The 24,294-nt window shown below is 44.7% G+C and overlaps 1 protein-coding gene across 1 annotated transcript in view; it reads right to left on the minus strand.

Moving 5' to 3' along the window:
• ATP6V1G3 (ATPase H+ transporting V1 subunit G3) overlaps window positions 1-24,294 on the minus strand; it is a 32,193-nt gene that overhangs the window by 2,895 nt on the left and 5,004 nt on the right. Inside the window, exon 2 of the mRNA XM_082225603.1 lies at window positions 17,097-17,213. Coding sequence (XP_082081729.1) covers window positions 17,097-17,178 — 82 coding nt within the window. The 5' untranslated portion in view covers window positions 17,179-17,213. The remainder of the gene's footprint in view (window positions 1-17,096; window positions 17,214-24,294) is intronic.

Here is a 24,294-nt window from a genome sequence, read left to right on the forward strand (position 1 = left end):
AGCTCAGTAAAAGTGAATCTTAAGTGAAGCTGGCTGGAGATTTGACAGGTAACTGGCTCTAAAATGGACCCTTTTTAGAGGGGGGAACCAAGGAGAGCATTTAGAGAATTTGATCCTTGCAGATCACATAGTGATTCTGTCCAGTGGCACCAATCCCTTAATTGGCGTTTGTCTGTGGATATAATCTCTAGTTTATGTAAATAATAAGAGTTCCAATAAGGCTGGGTGAAATAGCGATAAAAGAAAGGTACATCTACAACACTTTCTGTCCATTGTTAGTACTACCATTCTTTATATGATTTCATATAAACACTCCGAGAAAATTTCTGGCTGTGATAAAAATGACAGTTTCCGTGCTATTCTGCTAAGTGGTATATATTTTTTTTCATGTTTCCCTTCCAGGCCCAACCTTCCTCTTTTGTCACTCAAAAAGTCCAAAATGGCTTCTCATCAATTAATTTAACATGTCTCCAGATTGTATTACACCTGATCCTGTGGCTCCAGGGATGATGGGATTTGTAGTCCAATAATGTCTGGAGGAGCACAGGTTCTCAGCCCTGTTTAAATTTGTTGAACTGTGTGAATCTTTCATCTTGAGATCAGCTATTGAGGCAGCGCATAGTATCTTATTTCTTTTATTTATTTAAAAGGAGGATATTATTATTATTATTATTATTATTGAGTCTGCTTTTTTAACAATGTACATAAACTTCTGAGAGGAAGCACAATTGCGTCCATAGTCACTGAGCCTGTCTTCTTCCTCTGTTCCCCATCTGCTGGCTACAGGAAGGAAACTCGTATGGAGTTTACTGGGCATTTTGATTATGTGCTGACTCCATGATCAGGACCATTTTATTTACAATCTCACATCAGCAACTCAAATGTTCCCAGGCTCCCTAACTGAAAAGGCACTGGGCACTGTCACAATGCGTTCCTTGGTGCAACTATTGATGACTCCCTATCATGCTTTCAGCCTCAAATCAAACATTTCTTCTCTCTCCCCCCCTCCAATTTTCAACAGCCACAGCCAGAGAACAGATTTTAGTTGTCACTGATGAGAAAAGACATTATTCTGCAAGATTTGCCATATTGATTTGCAGCCAGGAGCCTTTCAGTCAACACCAACTGGATTCTATTTAATGCTGGCAGATTTCCAAGGTACTACAAAGATACAGTTCAGCCACTCGCTGAGTTGCAACATTTACATTTTATGGGGTTCCCCCCTCCCTTTTCTCAACACTTGCTAAATGCAAAGGTGGGTGGGAACATCAAAGGAGGTTTCTAGCACAAATATGCTGCTGACATGAAAGCGAAGGTAAAGTCGAGAATGGGCGGAACAAATCACAAAATGAAGGAGGGGAAAGCTGCGATCTTAAAGGTAATCTTTAGGGAACACTAAAAACAAGGCCGCCACCCCATGCCCACTTACCTGGGAACAAATTCCATTGAACTCAGTAGGACTTACTTCTAAAAAGGATTGCACTGTACATTTTGCAAAGACCTGGGTTACTACAGGACCGGCCCTACCGTTAGGCAAAATGAGGCAGCTGCTTCAGGCAGCAGATGCTGGTGATGCAGTAGCAGCATTCCCAGGCCACCATTCCTCCTAGCCTCTCCAGACATTTCACTCTGCTGCCACGTGGCCTGTCCTGAGCCCCCTAATCTGGTTTGATGCCTCAGGTGTAGTGGAAGATGCTATTCCTCCACTGGTGTCAATGTAAGGTTCAACTGCTTCTGTGTGCTGAATTGGGGTGGGGGAGACCATCGTGTCCTTCATCTGAGACAGCAAACTATCATGGGTCAGCCTCAGGTAAGTGCCCACATTCCTGAGTGAATTGCATTTATTTGTTTACTTGGATCTGTAGGTTGAAATCTTAAAAATAAATCCTATGACTTTTTTAGAACCTGAAAACATAGCGCTCAGGTATTCCTTTCATATTTTTCTGGGGTTTTATAATTTGTTGGAAGCCACCCAGAATAGCTGGGCCAACCCAGTCAGATGAATGGCTATCTATCTATCTATCTATCTATCTATCTATCTATCTATCTATCTATCTATCATCTATCTAGTAAATGGACCTCTGCCTCCCTGCTGAGAGTTAACCATTCCCATGGCCTCTTCAGCAAAGGAGGGAAGTCTGTATTATGGAAAAAATATGTCCATTTCAGTTTCTCATTTTTTTTCAATCTGAAATTCAGTTCTCCACATTTCTACATCAGTTGTGATTTTTTATTTATTTAAAAAAGTCTCTATGATTTATTTATTTTTGTGTAAAGCGATTTTCACCAGTATAACGTGTTGAGATATTCTACTCTTTGCTAATATACACAATTATATGCACACTTTATCCCAGTATATGCAATTTTGTAGACATTACTTGACTGGACCTGCACGGCAAACTTCAGAGAAGTGTGAATTTTAAAGGATAGCTGTGTTTCGGTTTGCATATTATTTCTGATACTTCAAATCTGGTAAGTTCACCTTCAAATGAGGACTGAATCGAATTTCTTCCCCCGTCTCTAGTGGAGAGTTGGGTACTCCCTCTCACTGGGTAAGATCCCTTTAATAAAAGCTATACTGAAAGGAGGGAGGGGAGAACCCATCCATTTGCAAAAGGCAGAGACATGCCCAGGACAGGACATAATAGCCCGGAGGCAAAACTGGATTGTTTACTAATATGAAGTTTGCTTCTGTGGGCTAAAAGTGATTGACAATTCATGGCATCCTCTTGCATTCCTTTTAACATTAAGAGTAGCACAGACTGGGGTTGGCAAGAGACAGAACATGTTCTACAAATCAGCCTTTCGGTGACTTGCTGAGTTTATGACTCCCAATAATTTAGTAATATGAAGTAAAATTGTTTGGGTTTTGTGGACTGGTTTTTTTCCTTCAGTTTTTAGAATTCTGTGTTCAAAACCCTTGCAGAATTGTACACATGCATGCAAGCTATTCCAGTGTATGGCTTATGACACAAATAGCCAATGGGGTATGTGGCGTTTGCCTTCTAGGTGGGTCATAAAGAAAGGGTTAAATGAGTGTGAAGTGATTGGCCAGTGGGAACCCAAGGGGAGAAGTTAGAGTTAGAGTTGGAGTTCTTGGGAAGTCAGTTGGGAGTTGGAGAAGGAAGAGGGAGGATAAGTCTGTGGGTTGGTCGATTGTGTTATGAGAGAGTGAGAGAAACTGATAGGAGGAGTCAGATAGACAGTTGGGATAATCAGTTCGCAGTTATTAGGAAAGGTATAGGCCGGTAAAGAAACTAAGATTAAGAAACTGACGAGAAAAATTTTCTGAAACCATAAACTTGTTAAGGCTTATAAAATAAACTTGCTTATTTGATTTAATGTTAACAACTGTCTGGACTCCGTGTGTACCCGAGAGAAACGGGTTGGTGGCAGCGAGGAGGCAATCACAGTGGTGGCACAGGGATCAATAGACTGTCAAACGCCCGGGGACCCTGTGTGATCGCCACAGGGTGATCTTCCAGGGTTGTTGGACTCCAACTCCCATCAGCCCCAGCCAACACAGCCAATAGTCAGTGACGATAACTGTAGTCCAACAACAACAACTAGAAGGCACCACATTGGCTATTCCTGGCTTATAGGATGCAGTAGATGATTGGTTCCACCCTCACAGCCACCATTTTGTACCTCGTTGGTGGATCTTGGAGTTTAAGCAAAAACACAAAGTTGATCCCATAAGTCAGTCCACTCATGGCACACTCCTGCATTTCATAAAAGGGGTGCAACACGACAGCAGCTAAGAGCTGTAGCAAGGTGGTTCCCACTTGCGTGGAGAGGCAAGCAAGCACGTTCAAACCGCACAGCTCGCTTCACACAGGATATGATGTTAAGGTGCAGTGCCTGCACACATATCCAGCTTAGAGGAGCAAGTCGCAGGTGGATGTTGAGAGCTGTTGTTGTGGCTGAAGACTGTGAGCTATGAAGTCACCAGTTTGAATCTCACCTCAGCCCAAAGGATGTAAAGAAAGCCACGATTTTCTCAGTCACAGCTCACAGGGCTACTCTAAGGTTTGCTCAGATAGTGTACCTTTTCTTTGAAAATGTGACACGTGTCATTGAAAGTCTACTTAGTACTGATCCAGAGTAGAACTCAAACGTATAGTTAGCAGAATGAAAACTTAAACATGTTGCAGGATTCCCCCCAAAATAGACCAGAGGCAGTTAATATTTCTTCCAGCAGAGCTTTACTGTTGCTGAAGGCAAATGAGCATATAGGTCACAAATCCAATACATTCAGGATTGGCACTGTCCACAAGAAATCCAGTTTCAAGCTGACTTAACTTAAACTTACAATAACTTATAATAAGTCTAAAACTTATTTTAGACTTGCAACATGTAGATCTTGTCATGCTGTAAGCCACCTTGAGCATTGTTTTTAACTGTGGAAAGGCGGCATACAAATAAAAAATGAAATGAAACTTAACACTATATACAGAATGCCACACCAGAAGGAAAAGAGATAGGAAGAGAAAGTGAAGCCCAGGCTCCTTCTGGCCTATTTTTATAGTAAGCATGATCTTGACGGAAAGAGATAACAGAACCAGTTTAAACCAGCTGTACTCAGCTTCTCTGAAGGAATAACCCAAACATCACAAACCTTCTGCTTGTTTCCTTCACACAGAGAAGCTTCTAGAAGCTTCCAGAACTCTCTTGAGTTAATCAGAACAGGAAAGATCTCTACACATCAGATCAATACTTTCTGCACTAAGAAATGCAAACTGACGACATGAATTAAGTAGTGTATAATTAAAATGAGACCCATGTGCACCCACTCACATTCATCCCTTGTTTCCTGCAACTTTTATTTGCCTCCTGCTGTCAGAATTTAGGCTGTAAGCTCCTTAGGGTTTAGGGTGGCCAGTTGCATATCACTTGCAACAGGGATGCCAACTTGAATAAAATATGGGGGGGGGGCAGGTAAGCCCCATCCCTAATGATCAACATGATGCAATGCACACGCACCATTTGAATGGCAATGCCCATCAACTTAGAAGGGATGGTCCCCTCAAATATTTTAGGGGGTGGGCGGGCAAAGGGACCTTGGCTCCTAGGAGTTGGATCCTATGCCTTGCATATTGCATTTCATTCCTCTGGAAAGTAGGAGATGTGGCTATCCTGTCAGGGGAAAGGAGGGCCATCATTTTCTTGGTGCTATTTTTGTTTCTTCCTTTGCATTTGATGGGCATTTTGTTGTTGTTTCAGTTGTGCAGTCAATGTACACATGTACATTGTATATGTACACATGTACACATGCAGAACTGCAACAACAACAAAATGCCCGTCAAATGCAAAGGAAGAAACAACAGTAGCACCACAGAAAGAGCAAAAAGAAGAAATAGAAAGCAAAGCTTACTGGGGTGGTGGTGGTGGTGGTGGTGGTGGGGATCGGGTCTACAGTACTGACTCATCCTGAAAGTGCTACGTGACTTTTTATCACCCCACTAGTAGAAAAATTTTCCATGTTATGGAAACTGAAGAGATAACAGAAGTCGGTATAGCTATCAAAAAGTCTCTCTCACACAAAAGGAGGATGGGGAGAGCATGAGGAAAAGAATCAAACTCACCTATTCTTAAAATCACAAAGCTCCTTTAAGTACAAGCTTGGATGGAAAGACCAATGGAACTGGTCTCTCACAGAGGAGTCAGCCATGTGGACCTTGCTTCCTGTCTCCCCTTGCGCTGCCCATAAGCTCTGTATATGCTTTTGGGAACACTGCAAACAGCCAATTATAAAAGAATTCCTATTCCACCGTCTCATAAAATACCAGGGCAGCATACAACAATAAAACATGAAAAGTAAACCATTAAAAATAGAACAAAATAACCATCAAAATGGCTGGCTACTCATGAAGATTTTAAACAGTGACAAGAAATGCCTGAGAGTGATTGAGGCTAGCTAGGCTTTTAATACAGGGGACAACTGTCTACACTCCTCCAGACAATATCAGTGATCAGGCTTGGATATAAAGGCTTGCTTGGGCAAGGCCAGATTAAGTCTTGTGGTATCTTAAAGACTAAATAATAATAATGGTATAATTTTTGCAGACTACAAGGAATACTATGGGCCTCTGGTGTTTCAGAGATTCCAGCAAAAACACAAGTGGTTTACAAAGATCAGTAACCAATCATAAAACCTCAGAGTTTTAAAATCACCCATCTATTTTCCTCATCCATGTCACCATTGTTGCTTTGCACAGAAGTCCAGCACAAACCTCAACATGCAATGCCTGTTCACATTATACTTCATCTAAGACTCTACTTCGTTCACACAGAACACTACAAATCACTTCCTGCTCCCAAACCTCCATACTTTCTCCCCATGTATTAATTACTTTGTTTGTAGCAGGTAGGGAGAGATACCTCAGATAAACAAGGCTATACTATATTAATTACAAATGAACATTGTTTCCGCTGACCTGACTGACCACTGTTACTGGGCCTGGGCAAACCGCAGAGATTCCATGGACTGGGAAATAAGAAATTACATTAAAGGGAAGGGAGAAAAGAGCAGCTCTTTAGGACAAACGGATTCCTATCTCCATGTGCTGAAACAATTCGCTCTTCAAGCATAGCTCTGACTTCGTTAACCAGAAGGTTGGTGATTTGAGTATGTTTCCAAGCACAATTCAAAGTGTTGGTGCTGACCTTTAAAGCCCTGAACGGCCTTGGTCCAGTATATCTGAAGGAGCGTCTCCACCCCCATCGTTCAGCCCAGACACTGAGGTCCAGCACCGAGGGCCTTCTGGCGGTTCCCTCACTGTGAGAAGCCAAGTTACAGGGAACCAGGCAGAGGGTCTTCTCGGTGGTGGCACCCACCCTGTGGAATGCCCTCCCACCAGATGTCAAAGAGAACAACTACCAGACTTTTAGAAGACATCTGAAGGCAGCCCTGTTTAGGGAGGCTTTTAATGTTTGATGCATTACAGTGGTACCTTGGGATGTGAATGGGATCTGTTCTGGAGCCCTGTTCACATCCTGAACGGAACGTAAAATGCGACGGTGCATCTGTGCATGCGTGGGTTGCATTTTGCTGCTTCTGCGCATGCACATGATGTCATTTTGAGAGTCTGTGCATGTGGGAGCAGCGAAACCCGGAATTAACGCGCTCCGTTACTTCTGGGTTGCAGCGGAGCGCAACCCGAAAGCACTCAACCTGAGGCACATTCAACCCGAGGTATGACTGTACTGTATTTTAATATTTTGTTGGAAGCCGCTCAGAGTGGCTGGGGAAGCCCAGCCAGATGGGTGGGGTATAAATAATAAATTGTTATTATTAAATTATTATTCGAACCCACCCAGGGACAGTTGTGGGCAGGATTCCTGCATTGCAGGGGGTTGGATTACATGACCCTCAGGGACCCTTCCAACTCTACAATTCTATGATAGTAAAGGTAAAGGGACCCCTGACCATTAGGTCCAGTTGTGACCGACGCTGGGGTTGCAGCGCTCATCTCGCTTTATTGGCCGAGGGAGCCGGCGTACAGCTTCTGGGTCATGTGGCCAGCATGACTAAGCCGCTTCTGGCGAACCAGAGCAGCGCACGGAAACGCTGTTTACCTTCCCGCTGGAGCGTTACCTATTTATCTACTTGCACTTTGACGTGCTTTCGAACTGCTAGGTTGGCAGGAGCAGGGACCAAGCAACAGGAGCTCACCCCGTTGCAGGGATTCCAACCGCCGACCTTCTGATCGGCAAGCCCTAGGCTCTGTGGTTTAACCCACAGCGCCACCTGAGTCCCTAACTTTCTTAATAGTAGGCTCCTTATCTTACGGCTGCTTTTTTAAAAGGAAAGCTCAGAGTCTGCCCCCCTTTGGAGGCAGGGCCCCGGTGTAACTGCTCCAGGTGCACCATTGATAATCTGCTCCTTAAGATATCCCGATCCCAAGCTATTTTAGCAGAGATCAGTTCCTGATCAAATGGAGAAAGTATACGCGCATACGGTTTATATAAACAGCAGATTTAGGATCAATGCTTGGAGGCTGGCACAATTGCCTCCCGCCCATGTCAACTCTATGTACAACTGATGTTTAAAAACCATCTAATATGACATGGGAACACAAAGGAGTTGCAAGAAGAGCAGCACAGACCCAAATTCCCTAATGAGAGCACACTCTTAGGCGTTTTGGTTCGCCGATCAGCTCGCTGTGGATGCTGTGATCTTGGTGAACTCGTAAATGGCAAAGCACAATCTCTCGGCAGCATATATTGATTACAAGAAAGCCTTTGATTCTCTGCAGCCTTCTTGGCTGCTTCAAATACTTAGAGGGTACAAAGTGAATCCTGCTAGTACAATAGTCCTGCTATTGATAAAACGGAATGTAAATATGGCCACAGGATTGCTACCAGATTACTGGGGGTGAAACTGTTGCCGCTGCAGTTTCAAGGTAATACGTGACCAGAGTTTGGGGCTTGACAAAGGAATCGTCACGGTGCCCAGAATTTTTGGAAGGAAGGAATGTGCTTTGAATATGCTGTACAGTGGTACCTCAGGTTACATACACTTCAGGTTACATACGCTTCAGGTTACACACTCCGCTAACCCAGAAATAGTGCTTCAGGTTAAGAACTTTGCTTCAGGTTGAGAACATAAATCGTATTTTGGCGGCGCGGCAGCAGCAGGAGGCCCCACTAGCTAAAGTGGTGCTTCAGGTTAAGAACAGTTTCAGGTTAAGAACAGACCTCTGGAACGAATTAAGTACTTAACCCGAGGTACCACTGTAAATGTGTTTGCAGCCCAGCAGTAGGCAGAGCCAGCTAATTCTGGTTTTGTCCCCATATTACCGTATTTTTCGCTCTATAAGATGCACCAGACCACAAGACGCACCTAGTTTTTGGAGGAGGAAAACAAGAAAAAAAATATTCTGAATCTCAGAAGCCAGAACAGCAAGAGGGATCGCTGTGCAGTGAAAGCAGCAATCCCTCTTGCTGTTCTGGCTTCTGGGATAGCTGCGCAGCCTGCATTCGCTCCATAAGACGCACACACATTTCCCCTTACTTTTTAGGAGGGAAAAAAGTGAGTCTTATAGAGCAAAAAATACGGTACTTTCGGTTGAGTTCTACAAAGGCAACACAGACACTAAGAAGGAGGGAGCTGACAGCCAGGGCCATTTCTCTGGACCAGATGTAAATAAAAAGAGAGGCAGGTGGTGCTGGCTGAGTTGAGACGGAAGTTAGCAGGATACTGCCCCATCTGCCAAAACGGATCACCTTCCTTTTTACGTGTGCATGTATGCATGCGGATATATGTGCATTAAAAAGTTATTTTGTATCATTATTCCACAATTGCTCCCATGCACTTATCTCAATATTATTACCATTACCCATTGCCCAATGTATCATTGAAGATTTCACTTGTTCGTTTTTTGTTTCCCGTTCTAATAGCATCTTATATATTTTCGACAGCACATTCACATTGCCTTCTAGCAGGTTTCTCTCTAATTGGGAGGTTTGACTCCCAAAGCCCAATTTTTTATTTATTTTAAAGACTCCATCCTCTTAGCCAGGGGTCAGCAATCTTTGTCAGCAGGGGGCTGGTCCACTGTCCCTCAGATCTTGTGGGGGCCTGGACTATATTTTTCGGGGGGGAAATGAACGAATTCCTATGCCCCACAAATAACCCAGAGATGCATTTTAAATAAAAGGACACATTCTACTCATGTAAAAAACACACTGATAATCCTGATAATGACTGTCCGCGGGCCGGATTTAGAAGACTATTGTGCCGGATCCGGCCCCTGGGCCTTAGTTTGCCTACCCATGCTCTTAGCCTTCCAATGATGAAAATATGCATAGCCTTTAACATTTAGCTGATGAATATAGTGACATCCTATTCTATTTAATTTATTAATTATTGTTGTTGTTGTTGTTGCTGCTACTACTACTATTATTATTATTACTACTACTATACTATACTATACTATACTATACTATACTATACTATACTATTATGATACTATTTATACCCCGCCCATCTGACTGGGTCGTCCCAGCCACTCTGGGCAGCTTCCAAAATAAAAATAATCATCAAACATTAAACATTATAAAACTTCCCTATACAGGGTTGCCTTCAGATGTCTTCTAAAGGTTGTATAGTTAGTTACTTACCTCCTTGGCTCAGGAGTCACATATCTCCATACCCTCCAACATTACTCCAATGAAAGCAGGGACTTCCTAAGGAAAAGTGGGACTTTCTGGGATCAAACCAGAAACCAAGATGGGTTCTGTAAACCTGGGACTGTCCCTGGAAAACAGGGACAGTTGGAGAGTCTGAAATATTGAAGAGCTGGAGTACAACTTCTCCTCCTTCCAGCCGCACTCAATCATCCTGTCTCTAATACTGGAATTCTCCCCTGTATCCAGAGGAAAGCCATCCTGTTAACTGAGCCCAGCTCACTGAAATCACCTCACACATAATGCTGTTTCTTGTCTACAAGCATCTTACGAGAAATGGTGGGCTTTCATTTCTGTATCTGTTCCACTGGTGTAACTCTGGGGGTTTCTGGGCGAATATCAGGAGGGTGGAAACACTGTAAGAAAGATCAGACTCAGACCCTAACAAAGCAACGTTTGATGAATGCTTAGTTTTTAGACTTGAGGCAATTGCTCACCCCCACCCTGTTTTTCTCTGGCTTGCCACGCCACATTGGATCGCATGAGGTTGCAGCGCACATGTGAAGCTGTATCGGAAGTGACACGTAGCAATGTAACTCCTCTGGGCATGGCACAGCAATGAAGATGAGGCTTGGAAAAACTAGTCTTGTCCGTGGTTTTGTGACTCGAGACGACTCTGGATGGAACTGACTGATCCAGCGGTAAATTATCCGCTCGGTGGGCAGCGCAGTCCCATGTCAGAACCTGCCTCTCCATGAGTGGATTTAAGCTGCGGGGAACACCAAACGAAAGGAAAACCTTTTGAGGCCTTGAGTCGATTTATGGGCATTTGTCTTGCTGACTCTGCTTATTGCAGGATTCAAAGAGAGATCAAGTGTGATTATACAAAGCTTCGCCAGTGCAGAAACAATCTGGCAAGGAACCATGTGGATTTATTGAATATCGTTTCAACTTCTGAGGTGCGCATTCTTCTGCCTACCCCATGATATTTAATTGCAGTTGCCAGACTCTATATGTTAGGGTGATCTCTCAGATTATGTACAGATGGGCACAAACTATTTTAAAGAGTTATTCCCCCCTCCCCCCCTCTGCAAAGAGCCCGAAGTGCATGTTTTCCCAGGGTTAACATTCATTGAATATGACTGAGCTTCTATGTGTTCAGCAACTGCGCCGAAGCCTCCAGCAGCCGCTGGCCTGGAAGTTGGGCTGACTCACTGCAAATGCTTCATGATGCCTGAAATCAAATATTTTGATTCAGGCTCATGCTCTCTATCAAACCTTGATATGAGGGTGGTGTGTTCTTATTGGACATAGACGTTTTGCTACGTGGTAATGCGGCATAACACAAACTGGCCGCTGTGGGGCCATGGCAAGCTGTAGAATTGGAGAGAATATGCTATCCTTTCACTTGAGATTTAAAAGCTTATGGTTTCAGAGAAGGAAGGAAGATAACCCGAGTCACACCAAGGAATGGGAACAGAAGACGGTGGGTGTGAACATTATCATGACATAAAGCTATTCATCATTCATACAATCAGTGGAAACACTCCTCAGACTTAATATAGGAGAGAAATTTTCAGAGTGCATTTCAATAGAAGAGGCACTATTATGGGCAGTGGCATAGCATACGTTGGCAGCACCCGGGGCAAGGCAAGGATTGCATCCCCTAACCTCCTTGGGGGCATTCGCTGGGCCCCTGTGGTGGTTGCTCCTCATGGAGGTCACCTGCTGGTCACCTCATTTGCCCACTCAGCTTGGTGAGTTCCCAGTGAGAGCAGCAGCTGCCGCTCCTTAGCTGGCCTAGTGGCATCCCAGCAGTGCTGGAGCCACAGAAGGCTTAGGATGAGTCCTGGCTCTGCTTGGTGGGCATCCTTTCTTTGTGAGGAGAAGGCAGCACTGCCACAGCCCCAAAGGCCTGGCCCAAGAGCAACTCACACCTTTGGAAGGCGGCCGTCACTTGGCCTCGGTGAGGGAATCCATCATGGGGGCACTGGGTTGCGCCCCCTCAGCATCTGCCCCAGGGCCACGGCACCCCTTTCCCCATGCTACACCACTGATTATGGGAAATGCCTTTTGCACACGATGCAAAGATTCATGGTTTGCCGAAAGAGACAAGTGCTTTATGTGCTATAACAACACATCTAACCTAGGCCTTAAGTCTTTTGACCATTTCTATGGGGCCTCAGTATGTGACCTCTTAAAACACTTCAAAAATATTAAGAGAAATAAGTCATTTCGACATTGTCTAATAAACTACTGAAGCAGCGCCGGGCACTCTCAGCTGTAGTCTCGTGACATTGCTTCCGTTTTTAACCCTGCAAAATCAAAAAAGGTGTGCTTGACGCACGGTGTGTATATTACGAAGTTCTGGATGTCATGCTAGCATGGCAGGCTCTAAGGTTTCCCACACGGACATTGGTCCAGTCACACCAGCGACCTGCTGTTTCTTATTTCACTGAATTTGGACACTGTGAGTAAATTGGCAGCGGCACTGCAGCGTTGTGGATGGATTCAACCACTGTCTCTCTCTGGCTTGGGCTGTGTTACACCTGATTGCGTCTCATGACAGGACCTAGATCTAAACCTGCTGTTTTACACAAGGCAAAGCGAAAATTAATGAAAGGTTTGGATCACATTAACCTTTTCTTTTACGCACTAAGCGGCACAAACAAGGGCCTGTTGTTTGGTCACTCAAGGACACAGCTGACATCAAGGGTCGGGATATAGCAGACGTTTGATTCATACCAGATGTGTAGATCTCATCACACAAGAGGTGGTGGCAGAGATATGAATTTAGGTTCAGTGCCTTCTGAGCTTTAATATGGCAATAGGTGAAAGTGAGTAGGCTGAATGCCGGATAATGATTGCTCTATATATTACAATCATGCAAAAAATAATAATCATGTAATCAATACATTTCTAACAACAGAATAGTTTTCTTCCAGGGTTCCTCCCCCCTTTTCCTTATCTAGGTGCACACAGAGGGTAGAATATTTTGCCCTACAGGAATAAGTTCACACATGTACTCCCATCACTAGTGTCAGGATAAAAGGTAAAGGGACCCCTGACCATTAGGTCCAGTTGTGGCCGACTCTAGGGTTGCGGCACTCATCTTGCTTTATTGGCGGAGGGAGCCGGCGTATAGCTTCCGGGTCACGTGGCCAGCATGACTAAGCTGCTTCTGGCGAACCAGAGCAGCGCACAGAAACGACGTTTACCTTACCTCCGGAGCGGTAGCTATTAATCTACTTGCACTTCATGGTTTTGAACTGCTAGGTTGGCAGGAGCAGGGACCAAACAACGGGAGCTCACCCCGTTGTGGGGATTCGAACTGCTGACCTTCTGATCACCAAGCCCTAGGCTCTGTGGTTTAATCCACAGTGCCACCCGCATCCCCTGGTGTCAGGGTAGAAACCCAATAATGAGGTATAGCAGTCCCCCATCACATAAACCCACGTTGTGGGAAGGGACTGCTACCCCATTAGTTGGAAGCGTGTGTGTGAATTAAGCACCCATGTATGTGGGACAGTGCAAGCTTGCCTTTCCCACCCAATCATAGTTTCTGCTAACGTGTTGAATGGGTGAGAAAAATCCCTTAGCAACGTTGCACAGGAGTTGCCTCACTTAATCCTATGCTGCTGGCAATAGGGTGGCTTCCTTTGGGCTGATCGTTGTCCTCTCTTCTTGCTAAGCATTGATTGGATGGGAAGGGCCTATATGACCAGTCCTATCGCTATGGTGGAGGTTTCTGAATATTACTGCAATAGTGTGGGACAAAGCTATGCGGAAGCGTGGAAGCTTCATGCGTACACTGCGTTTGCACACATTATCTGGGAGTGCAGATCACAATGTATTGCTTTACCGCATTACTAGGAGAAAGCTCTGGGAAAGATGGAGAAGAACTAAAACAGCAGGATCTCTGAATGCTCAATCTAGCAAGGAAGACCCACAAGCAGAAGAGGGTTTCATAACATATATCTAATGTGGATGCAATCTGGGGGCTGCAGCGTTGTCAGTCTGTGCATAAAATTTGAGGAAAAGCTTCATTTGGCTCAACAAATCCCCTCTTCGGATCTGTGGACATAAAATCAAAAGATATCTCCGGGTGTGTTCTCCAGATGTGATCTAAACTCACCTTCAAGCTTGCATTGATAGCTATGCCAGCAACATGGATGCTGGCTGAAGCCTCTAAGCCTTTCTCCTTCCTGCTGGCCCCAATGATCACCAAGTACCTCTGCCTCCACACGTTGATCACTTCTCCTTTTCATCCTCCATGGGGCAGAAGCACACACCACTAGGTGCATGAAGACTGACCCAGTTAGAGAAGATAACAGCACTAGTGGGTAGGGAGGAGGCGGCGCTACTGAACAACAGAACCAGCGGGGAAAGGTTTAGCCTGTTCAGTTCACTGGAATATCCTAGTGCTTTGGTTTGAGGGAAGGTATGAGCCATCTGGGAGCTGACTACACAATGACAGGCCAGCAGGGATGTCCCACTGGACTGTGCACAAGGTCTGTTGGCTTACTCACAGTGCAACCCAAATTAGATAAGGGAAGGATGTCAAGGAGATGAGTAACTACATAACCTTGAGAGGGCATCTGACTTCAGCCCTGTATAGGGGAGCTTTTTAAGGTTTAATGTTTTATTATGTTTTTATGTATCTTGGGAGCTGCGCAGAGTGGCTGGGGCAACCCAGTCAGATGGGGAGGGTACAAGTAGTAAGTTGTTATTATTACTATGACTTGGCCACCCTGGCCTGTTAGTATTACATATTTAGCATGGTGTTCATATCCCAACTTTCCTCCAATCTACTGCGCTTAGCTGAACAGCAAGATCATAAGCCTTTAAAAGAGGCTTCAGAAATACCTTTTCTTGCCTCCTTCCCAGAAACAGAAAAGCAGCAATCGGGGAAGCATGTAAAAACTCAACACACAACAATCTCTTTGCAAGAAAATGAAGGTCATGTTTTCCAGTTTAACATGTCAGGCCCTTCTCTGTTCAGAAAGGGCAAGCTCAATGTTTTGCTTGACAACTGAATCCAGCACCGACAAGGGCGGACTGCAACTGGCTGGAACAGATTACCCGGGAACTGGTGCTTTCTGAAGGAAGGGTTTATGGAGGTGGGTGCCATCGGTCTGCAGGTTACTAATTAAAAGCCCAGCACGCAAAGAGGAAGCAATTCTGGATTGTACACACTCCGCAGGCCACAATGCAACATAAAACCTCTGGGGCTATATAAGCAGTTCCGAAACCATCTCGCCCGTTCGGGTGACTGGTCTGCAGCTAATCTGGTTAATCCAACTGAGTCAACCGTATCAACTGCAGTGGAGATGGCCAACCCGTGCAACACTGTTCTGAACTGCAGGTCCAGAGGAGGGCTTGTGAGAGTGGTTGGGTGCAGGGATACCAAAGAAGGAGGTCCAAAACACCAGAGTGATCAGTTCTAGTGCCTTATGAAGGAAAGGTGTAGACTTATAGCAAATCAGCCTGTCAGGTCTCCCAGGCCTTACTGACGTAGGATGGATGCAGCAGCAAGAAGATGGCTTATCTGCACCCAAGCAAACATTCATGCATTCTTTATACACAAAGCAGCATACGCCACTTTGGCCTGGATTCCCCATCTCTCTGCCTGACCAGGTGAGGGCATAGGTGGCAAATACCCAAATCTTACAGATAGTTCCCCTTTCTGGACTCAGAGCTCAACACCAAAGCAAGCCAATTATCAAAGCAAGTGAATACAAATATACATGAGCTCGTTGCTATAACAGCTACCAATTAATTGTGGGGTTTTCTTGACTACCAAGATGGCGTCCGCAGTGCTTCCAGAAGAGTTTGCCTTTGGTCCAATGCAGACACCCAGCCCAGTGTTGTTGGACTACAGCCCATTCTGGTTGAGGAAGATGGGACTTGGGAGTCCAGCCAAAGCCGCAAGTGAGTTACAGTAGTACTTAATGGATGTGAATGAAGGGAGCAGGAGCATAGCTCTGAATGGGTTAAAAAAGCCACACCACACACAGAAAACACTGAAAGCATGAACTTGAAGCCAATTTCATTGGTTGAAAGCCCAGCTTCAGATACATCCCAAGACAGTAAGGAGAAAGAGTTTAAGAGCGAAATGGAAGAGGAAGTTAAAATGCTGAGTAAAGATGAACTAGCGCCAGAATTCCTATGCTTATTCTACAGAAGTTGCTGCAAAACAAAAAGGCATATGATTTTATATTTATGACTTCATACTCCTCACAAGTGAAGGAAAATGTACTAGCTACTGTAATACAGGGAACCTGGAGAAAGAAGCAAGATGTCAAGATTTTAACCACATTTGGGTGGGAATGTAAAGTAGCAAAACAATTCTGTATTAATGTGATCAATGCAACTGAGGGCAATTGGAAAAGCCCACAGTTTTGTTCTTGGGTGGATTGGAATAACAACAATAACAACAACATTTATATGCCACCCATGTGACTGGGTTACCCCAGTCACTCTGGGCGGCTTCCAACAAATTAAAACCCACACGGGTTAATTTTGGGTTAATATTGATCCAATATAAAAATAAACATGGGAAATATGTTAGTTACAGTGCAAATATTAGTGGCCATTAGTTGGACAAAAATAACTCATCATTTGAGGACTAGAAATAAAAATCTGTGGACTGTTGGTATAAGTTTATTTGCTACTGGAATGAGAAAACAAATGATCAGAATGATATCAAACATGTGTTGGAAGTAATCTGCAGGAATAATATGACGAGGAGATAACTTCACTTATAACAATACTACAAATTTAGTTACTCACTTGGTATAATTTATGTTAAACAGATAGATTTGTTATGCCTTTCTGTCTATGCCTCTTTATGTGTAAATGAATTATTTAAAGCTAAAAAAAATTACATTAAATAAAAATTCCTGTGCTTTTTCCATTGACATTCACCAAAGAAATGCAGTCAGCCCAGGGGCTGCACCACTTACTTTTTTTGGCTTCCTCAAGCTTGTCCTTGGCACGTTTTTCAGCCTGCAAAAGCTGTTGGATTCCCTGAGACTGGCTCGTCATTCTGGCTCCTCGATTTCAGAGGTGCTGTGCGGTGACTGGGAAAGAGGAAGGGGACTTTATGCTGTGTCTTGTTGTGTCAACATTAAGAGGATTCACTTTGCCCTGCCCAAGCCTGCTGAAGCAAGATTCATGCTCTAGGAGGTGGCTGTAAGGGAGGCGCACAGACCAGTTCTCTTTTCCTCTGGTTTATACAGGATCACTGAAATGTTTTGAAAATCTGGTGCCTGTGTTTGTCCATAATATTTGTGGACTTTTTTTTTTTTAAGAGCAAAAGTAATTAGAGTACCAGCAGATCCCAGGACACTTCCAGACCATTGCTATTTTCGAGTGGGAAATTAACACACCAGAAATTCTGAATAAAAAATTCCTTCCAGTAGCACCTTAAAGACCAACTAAGTTAGTTCTTGGTATGAGCTTTCGTGTGCATGCACACTTCTTCAGATACCATGCATGCACACGAAAGCTCATACCAAGAACTAACTTAGTTGGTCTTTAAGGTGCTACTGGAAGGAATTTTTTATTTTGACTATGGCAGACCAACATGGCTACCTATCTGTAACAGCAAATTCTGGTAATACAAGTACAGCCGGTTCCTTGTTCCATGATTGTGCAATGAACCCGCTTCCCCAAGAGATCAGACTTTTTTTTTTTTTTGCAATAAGGTGAAACCACTGGAAAGCACAGGATGACATTAACATGACACAATATCACATAAGCTCTGCACAAACGTATCAGGATGAATGCTCAGGAAACACTGGTTGTCTAGAAGCACCCTTAGATTTTAAACAAATTCAACGCCCATCAGCGTTATCCTATATTTGCTGCATGTGTTGAATCTATCTTTCTGTGCCTGAACCAGTGGCAACATGCCAAGCACTGCTGCTATCTAGACTTTGTGCCATCCAGATGTTGTGCTGAAGAGCACCCCACTGAGGAAGGCTGACCGAAACCCTGCCTAAAGTAGGATTTACGTAAAAGATGTGAAATGCCAACACCTACAAAGCGATTCCTGGGATGTGGGGGTTACAAAATATGCCCTGTGGTGGCATAATTGCCCCTCACATATTTCAGGCTATCCAAAGAACCCCCCCCCCCGAGGTTCAGAGACAACAAATAAATGAAAATATATATACTCGGGACAAGGGGGTGTGAATTGGCTTGGGGAGCCGGGGGGGGGGGCAAAGAGCAAGGCCTGGACTCAATACCTGAGGTTCTTCACCCGTGAATTAGGTAAAGGTGAAGGGACCCCTGACCATTAGGTCCAGTTGTGGCCGACTCTGGGGTTGCAGCGCTCATCTTGCTTTATTGGCCGAAGAACCCGGCGTATAGCTTCCGGGTAATGTGGCCAGCATGACTAAGCTGCTTCTGGCGAACCAGAGCAGCGCACAGAAATGCCGTTTACCTTCCCACTGGAGTGGTACCTATTTATCTACTTGCAGTTTGACGTGCTTTCGAACTGCTAGGTTGACAGGAGCTGGGACCGAGCAACGGGAGCTCACCCCGTCGCAGGGATTCGAACCACTGACTTTCTGATCAGCAAGTCCTAGGCTCTGTGGTTTAACCCACAGCACCACCCATGTCCCTTACCCGTGAATTACATCATTATAAAACACTGTAAGAGAAGAAGGACAAGTCGGACACTTAAGAGACCAAGAACACCACGGCAAAGCTGTCAAGCAAGGCCGGAGCCTCCCTCAGTGGTCTGGATCCTGTGACTCTCACAGACGCGAGAGAGCACACAGAAGCCTCTATTTTTGGAGGACTTACTGTCACATTTCTTTAAAAAAAAATAAAAAATGACCGCATTTTATGATAGAAAAGGGGAAGTGCAGGCCAGCTGGAGAAAATGGTTTATACAGCAGAATGCGGCCCTCCCAGTTACCTCCCTTGGGGATGAAAATGTAAAAGAGAAAATCAAAGCCTAAAACGGGAGAACAACCACTTTGCATATTTTCCCAGTCAATTGCTGACCAGTACCACCCAGGGGTTCAGCCTGACCCCCTCAAGGAATTCCCATGTAACCAGAACTCCAGATCACAAGGGCAGGTTCCTCTTATTATGCCCCACAGCCATTTCCTGACCACACACAAGTGAATCACCAAGAGCTCTTTAACTAATTCCCATCCGGCATGTCTGAAAAGTGGCAGATACTTTACCAGGGCTTATGCACCTCAGATGTCAGGTCCAGGGAGAGGCAGGCTAAATGGAAGTGAGCCTTCCACTCTGAAACCACCACAGCCTTATTGGGTCTTAAGTAATTTGCAGGTGTGCTGCATTAGCAAGTTCATAAATTGGCAGTCGTTAGTGGAGGCAGCCTTTGTTCCAAATACAGATGCAATGCTTCAGACTTCATACAACGATGAAAGGGTCAAAACAGCAGGATGCCAAAGAGTCTAGCTGGGGGGAGGGCATTTGTATGTGCTTTCTTTTTGTTTTGAGTGCAAGTTATCAAAGCCAAAGGAAAAAGGTTGTGCAAACACCTGCATGTGTGTGTGTGTTTGTGTGTGTTTAATGCTATCAAAACGAGGCCAACCATTGCTATTGTTTTAACCAAGAGAACTTCTTCAAACAGATAAAGGTATGAACCTCAGAAATGCAAAAGTCTCGAAGTTTCACATCGACGTAAGGCTGCTTTTCTGCAACACCGGACTCCTACTGCGTCCTGTTTCTCCTCCTATTCGCAGAGGCTTTTTCTCACTTTAACTTCTAACCACATCCTGTTTGATTCTTGGAACAAAAATTCTTTTGTGTTTCTTAGCATGGGGCCGAGCGCCACTGAGGGCTTTATAGTCTGTTTCTCTCACAGCATCTGGGTGGCGGAAGGGAAACATAGAGACCGTAGATTGCGGCGACCACAAGGGAGCAACACGCTACTCCACCCTCTCCCCTTCAGGTCAGTCCTAAGGAAGCCTGGCAGTACAACAGTGTCCTACAATGCCGCCACGGTCGCAGGAAGGTTGCAGAGGGGAGGCCTGCATTCCTTGCCAATCCCACAACAGTGGGAACATCACTGTTGATAGGAACTTGACTTTGGAGTCCCTGTGAGCTGTGAATGCCACCACCATGGCAAGAGGCCTGGAAGACTTAGGGCAATGAACTGAAGAGCAGGATAGGCTATCATAAGGACATTGCCAGGAGGTGCAAGGCTTGGGATTTGATAGCATGCCTTGAAAAATGCCCCGGTCCCTGTGTGTTTCAAATATGAATGCACTTGCAGATCTGAACACAGTTGCACTGGTTTGTTGTTGCAAAACAGGGTTTCAGGTTTCCAGACTTCCTTCTCTGGAATGTGCAAGACATTTCCTTATCATCCTTACCCTTACAGTGGTGCGACGAAATCATTTTCTTGGATGCTTGGCAAAGAACGTCAGTGGATGAAAGCCCACCTCCTAGGAAACGGGACCTTTAGAACGCCTCTAGCTCAGGATTCGATCAGAGCTGGAGATAAAGTGTTAGCTTTGTCACTGTAGGAATCTCCCTCCTTCCCTCTTTCACATGAGCTACACGGGGTAGTTGTGACTCTACGCCACCCAGAGCTCCATGGAATTATTCACGTAAAGGTGACTTCTAAACTCGATTATTGGAAGGTGCTGTGTGTGAAGCTTCATCTGAAGATCGTCTGAAAGCTTTAACTGATTCAAAATATAGCAACAAGGATGCTAATGGGCATGGATTATACTGTATGCTTAGCAGGTCCAGCATCAGTACCCATAATAGTAGTACAGTGGTACCTGGGGTTACATACGCTTCAGGTTACAGACTCCGCTAACCCAGAAATAGTACCTTGGGTTAAGAACTTTGCTTTAGGATCAGAACAGAAATTGTGCTCCGGCGGTGCAGCGGCAGCGGGAGGCCCCATTAGCTAAAATGGTGCTTCAGGTTAAGAACAGTTTCAGCTTAAGAATGGACCTTTGGAACGAATTAGGTACTTAACCCGAGGTACCACTGTAGTAGTAGTAGTAGTAGTAGTAGTAGTAGTAGTAATAATAATAATAATAATAATAATAATAATAATATTTATACCTGCCCATCTGGCTGGATTTTCCCAACCACTCTGGGCAGCTCCCAACAGAATATTAAAAACACGATAAAACATCAAACATAAAAAACTTCCCTAAACACGGCTGCCTTCAGGTGTCCTCTAAAAGTCAGATAGTTGTTTATTTCCTTGACATCTTCCTCAGGTGTGTGGGCAGGGCAGGGGGGGCATTGAAAGAGGGAATAGATGCCTCTGCCTTATGAGCGACCTGTAAATTCCAATTATTGCCAGAAACAGACTTTGCTAATTGCTTTCATTTTGAATTTGAGTATGATACCTTTGAGGATTTCTGGGGTCATTTGCAGAAGGGCCATGTCTAACCTAATTAGACCGCAAGTGCTTCCCCCATTACCATCCTAAATCTACAAGCATGGACAGTTCTCCCTAGTTGGTAGCAGAGATATGGGTATATTTTACATGGTCGTGCTTTCCTTGACAAAACCAGTACAGTCATACCTCGGGTTACAGACGCTTCAGGTTGCCTTTTTTTGGGTTACGGACCGCCGAAACCCAGAAGTACTGGAATGGGTTACTTCCAGGTTTTGGCGGTCGCGCATGCGCAGAAGCGCTAAATCGCAACCCGTGCATGTGCAGACGCGCTGCTGCGGGTTGTGAACGCTGCAGGTTGTGAACGTGCATCCCACATGGATCACATTTGCAACCCGAGCGTCCACTGTATAAGGACAGCTGAAACTCTCAGGAGGATCCAGTCGTAATCTGGTGAACCGGGTTTGCATCCCTGCTCCTCCACATGCAGCTGCTGGGTGACCTTGGGCTAGTCACACATCTCTGTAGTCTCTCAGCCTCACTCACCTCACAGAGTGTTTGTTGTGGGGGAGGAAGGGAAAGGAGATTGTTAGCCGCTTTGAGACTCCTTCGGGTAGTGATAAAGCGGGATATTAAATCCAAACTCCTCTTCTTCTTCTTCCTTCGCACAAGCACAATAACAGTTCAGTGCAGAGCTAAGAGACATGATTCCCTCCAGATTTTGTGGGACTACAGCGCCCCTCATCCTTGGTCATAGGCCATGCAAGCTGATGGGAGGTGGAGTCTAACAATATCTGAAGGGCACTGGATTGGCTGACCTTGGCGTTTGTGTCTCTGCCTTACAGTGCTTTATGTACACACAAAGCAAATATAACTACATCTCTCTCTCTCTCTCTCTGTTCCTGCGTCACAGTGATATCAGCCTAGTTAAGGTACTTCCATAGCTTGATATGCTGAAATCAGGGGTAAAAATTGCTCTGCTCTTTTAGGTAGACTCTAGATCTGTGAGGGGCATACAATAAGATTGTTGTAAGATTGTTGAGGTGGGACCGGCAGTATCCTAAATGTGAGAGGCACGATAAGGCTGAATCTGATTTTGCAGCTCCCAGCATAGGGAGAACAGCAGTTTGTGCAACGAAATTAAAATTTCAGCGCTGCCTTTTTATTCTTACTAAATGAAATTCACTTGCAGCAGGGTTTGCCCACCAGATGGTGACTTTAACAAACAACCAGCATATCAGTGGCCTTGTGGGACCTTACTGCCATTTAATATAAAAGTTGATAGTTACAGTATAATAATAAAAAAAGTTTCAATAGACAGAAAGGCTGTGCTTGGCAAAAACTGCAGAGTTTCCAAGAAAGTGTGTGTGTGTTTGTTTGTCTCTCTGTGTGTAGATGTTATTGCAAAATGACCTGTAATAAGTATTGCAAAAAGAGAAACCAAACAAACAGCTGAACATTGAGGGCAGACTCCAGAACATCATAAGCTTGGGGAGTGGGGATGGGAGGTTGAAGCTACTGAAGCAGTGAGGAAGGATAGCTCAAGGTGGGGGGGAATAGCACAGGAGGAGGAAAGGAAAATAAATATCATTTCCCTGTAGGCAGGGGTAAAGGTAAAGGGACCCCTGACTGTTAGGTCCAGTCGCACTGGGGTTGCGGCGCTCATCTTGCTTTACTGGCCGAGGGAGCTGGCATACAGCTTCCAGGTCATGTGGCCAGCATGACTAAGTCACTTCTGGCGAACCAGAGCAGCACACGGAAACACCGTTTTTTTCTTTTTAATTTTTTTTAAAATTCAAAATTATAACAAGACATATTATCCAAAAACATATCATCCTTGTTTTCCCCCCATTTTTCCTCCCTCCCCCTCCCACACAAAACCCACCCACCCCCACCCCACCCCCGACTTCCCTCAGTTCCAGTCTTTGGTTTCTCTTAGAAGGCTGTTTTCTGCATGTTACAAAGTTGTATAGATCCTCAAACTATTTAGCTGATTATTATCAATAAAAAGTTTGTGAATCTTTATTCAAAACCTGCCAAGGAGTCTAGTTCGCTTTGTTGCGTCTCCAGATACTTTGTAAAGGGTTCACATTCATCCTTAAAGTCACAGTTATCCTTGTCCCGTAGCATATATGTCAGTTTTGCCAGTTCTGCATAGTCCATCAGTTTTTCTTGCCATGATTCTTTAGTTGGGGTTTCTTCAGTCTTCCATGCTGGTGTTACCAGAACTCTCGCGGCCATTGTCGCATACATGAAGATGTTTTTCAACTTTTTTGGCAGGTCTTTCCCTACAATCCCCAACAAAAATGCCTCAGGTGTGGTACCTATTCATCTACTTGCACTGGTATACTTTTGAACTGCTAGGTTGGCAGGAGCTGGGACAGAGCAATGGGAACTCACCCCGTCGCGGGGATTTGAACCATCGACCTTCTGATTGGCAAGCCCTAGGCTCTGTGGCTTAACCCACAACACTAAAGTGATGAGTAGGTGGAGGCTCACCCTGGATAATCATTTGGGCAACACTTCTGCTTACCTGTATGTTCAGTGGGCAGAAGAGAAACCTCCTCACCAGCAGAGTAACGCTGGCATCACTCTGTGGGCAGAAGCCAGTGGGAGGCTGGCAGGGTTGGGTAGACAGACACCCACCCAGCCTGGCATAAAGGGAGTTTGGATTGCTCGGCCTCCAATTTAGCCCCTCTAAAATGTAGGGCTAATTAAAAATTTTCCTCAGAATTCATCATTTGTGGGTGATGAAATTTGCCAAATATTCTCCGGGGAGAGGATTGACATTTTTTAACAGTTCGGGAGGA

This window comes from Podarcis vaucheri (genome assembly GCF_965113315.1).
Source record: "Podarcis vaucheri genome assembly, chromosome: 6".
NCBI lineage: Eukaryota > Metazoa > Chordata > Lepidosauria > Squamata > Lacertidae > Podarcis > Podarcis vaucheri.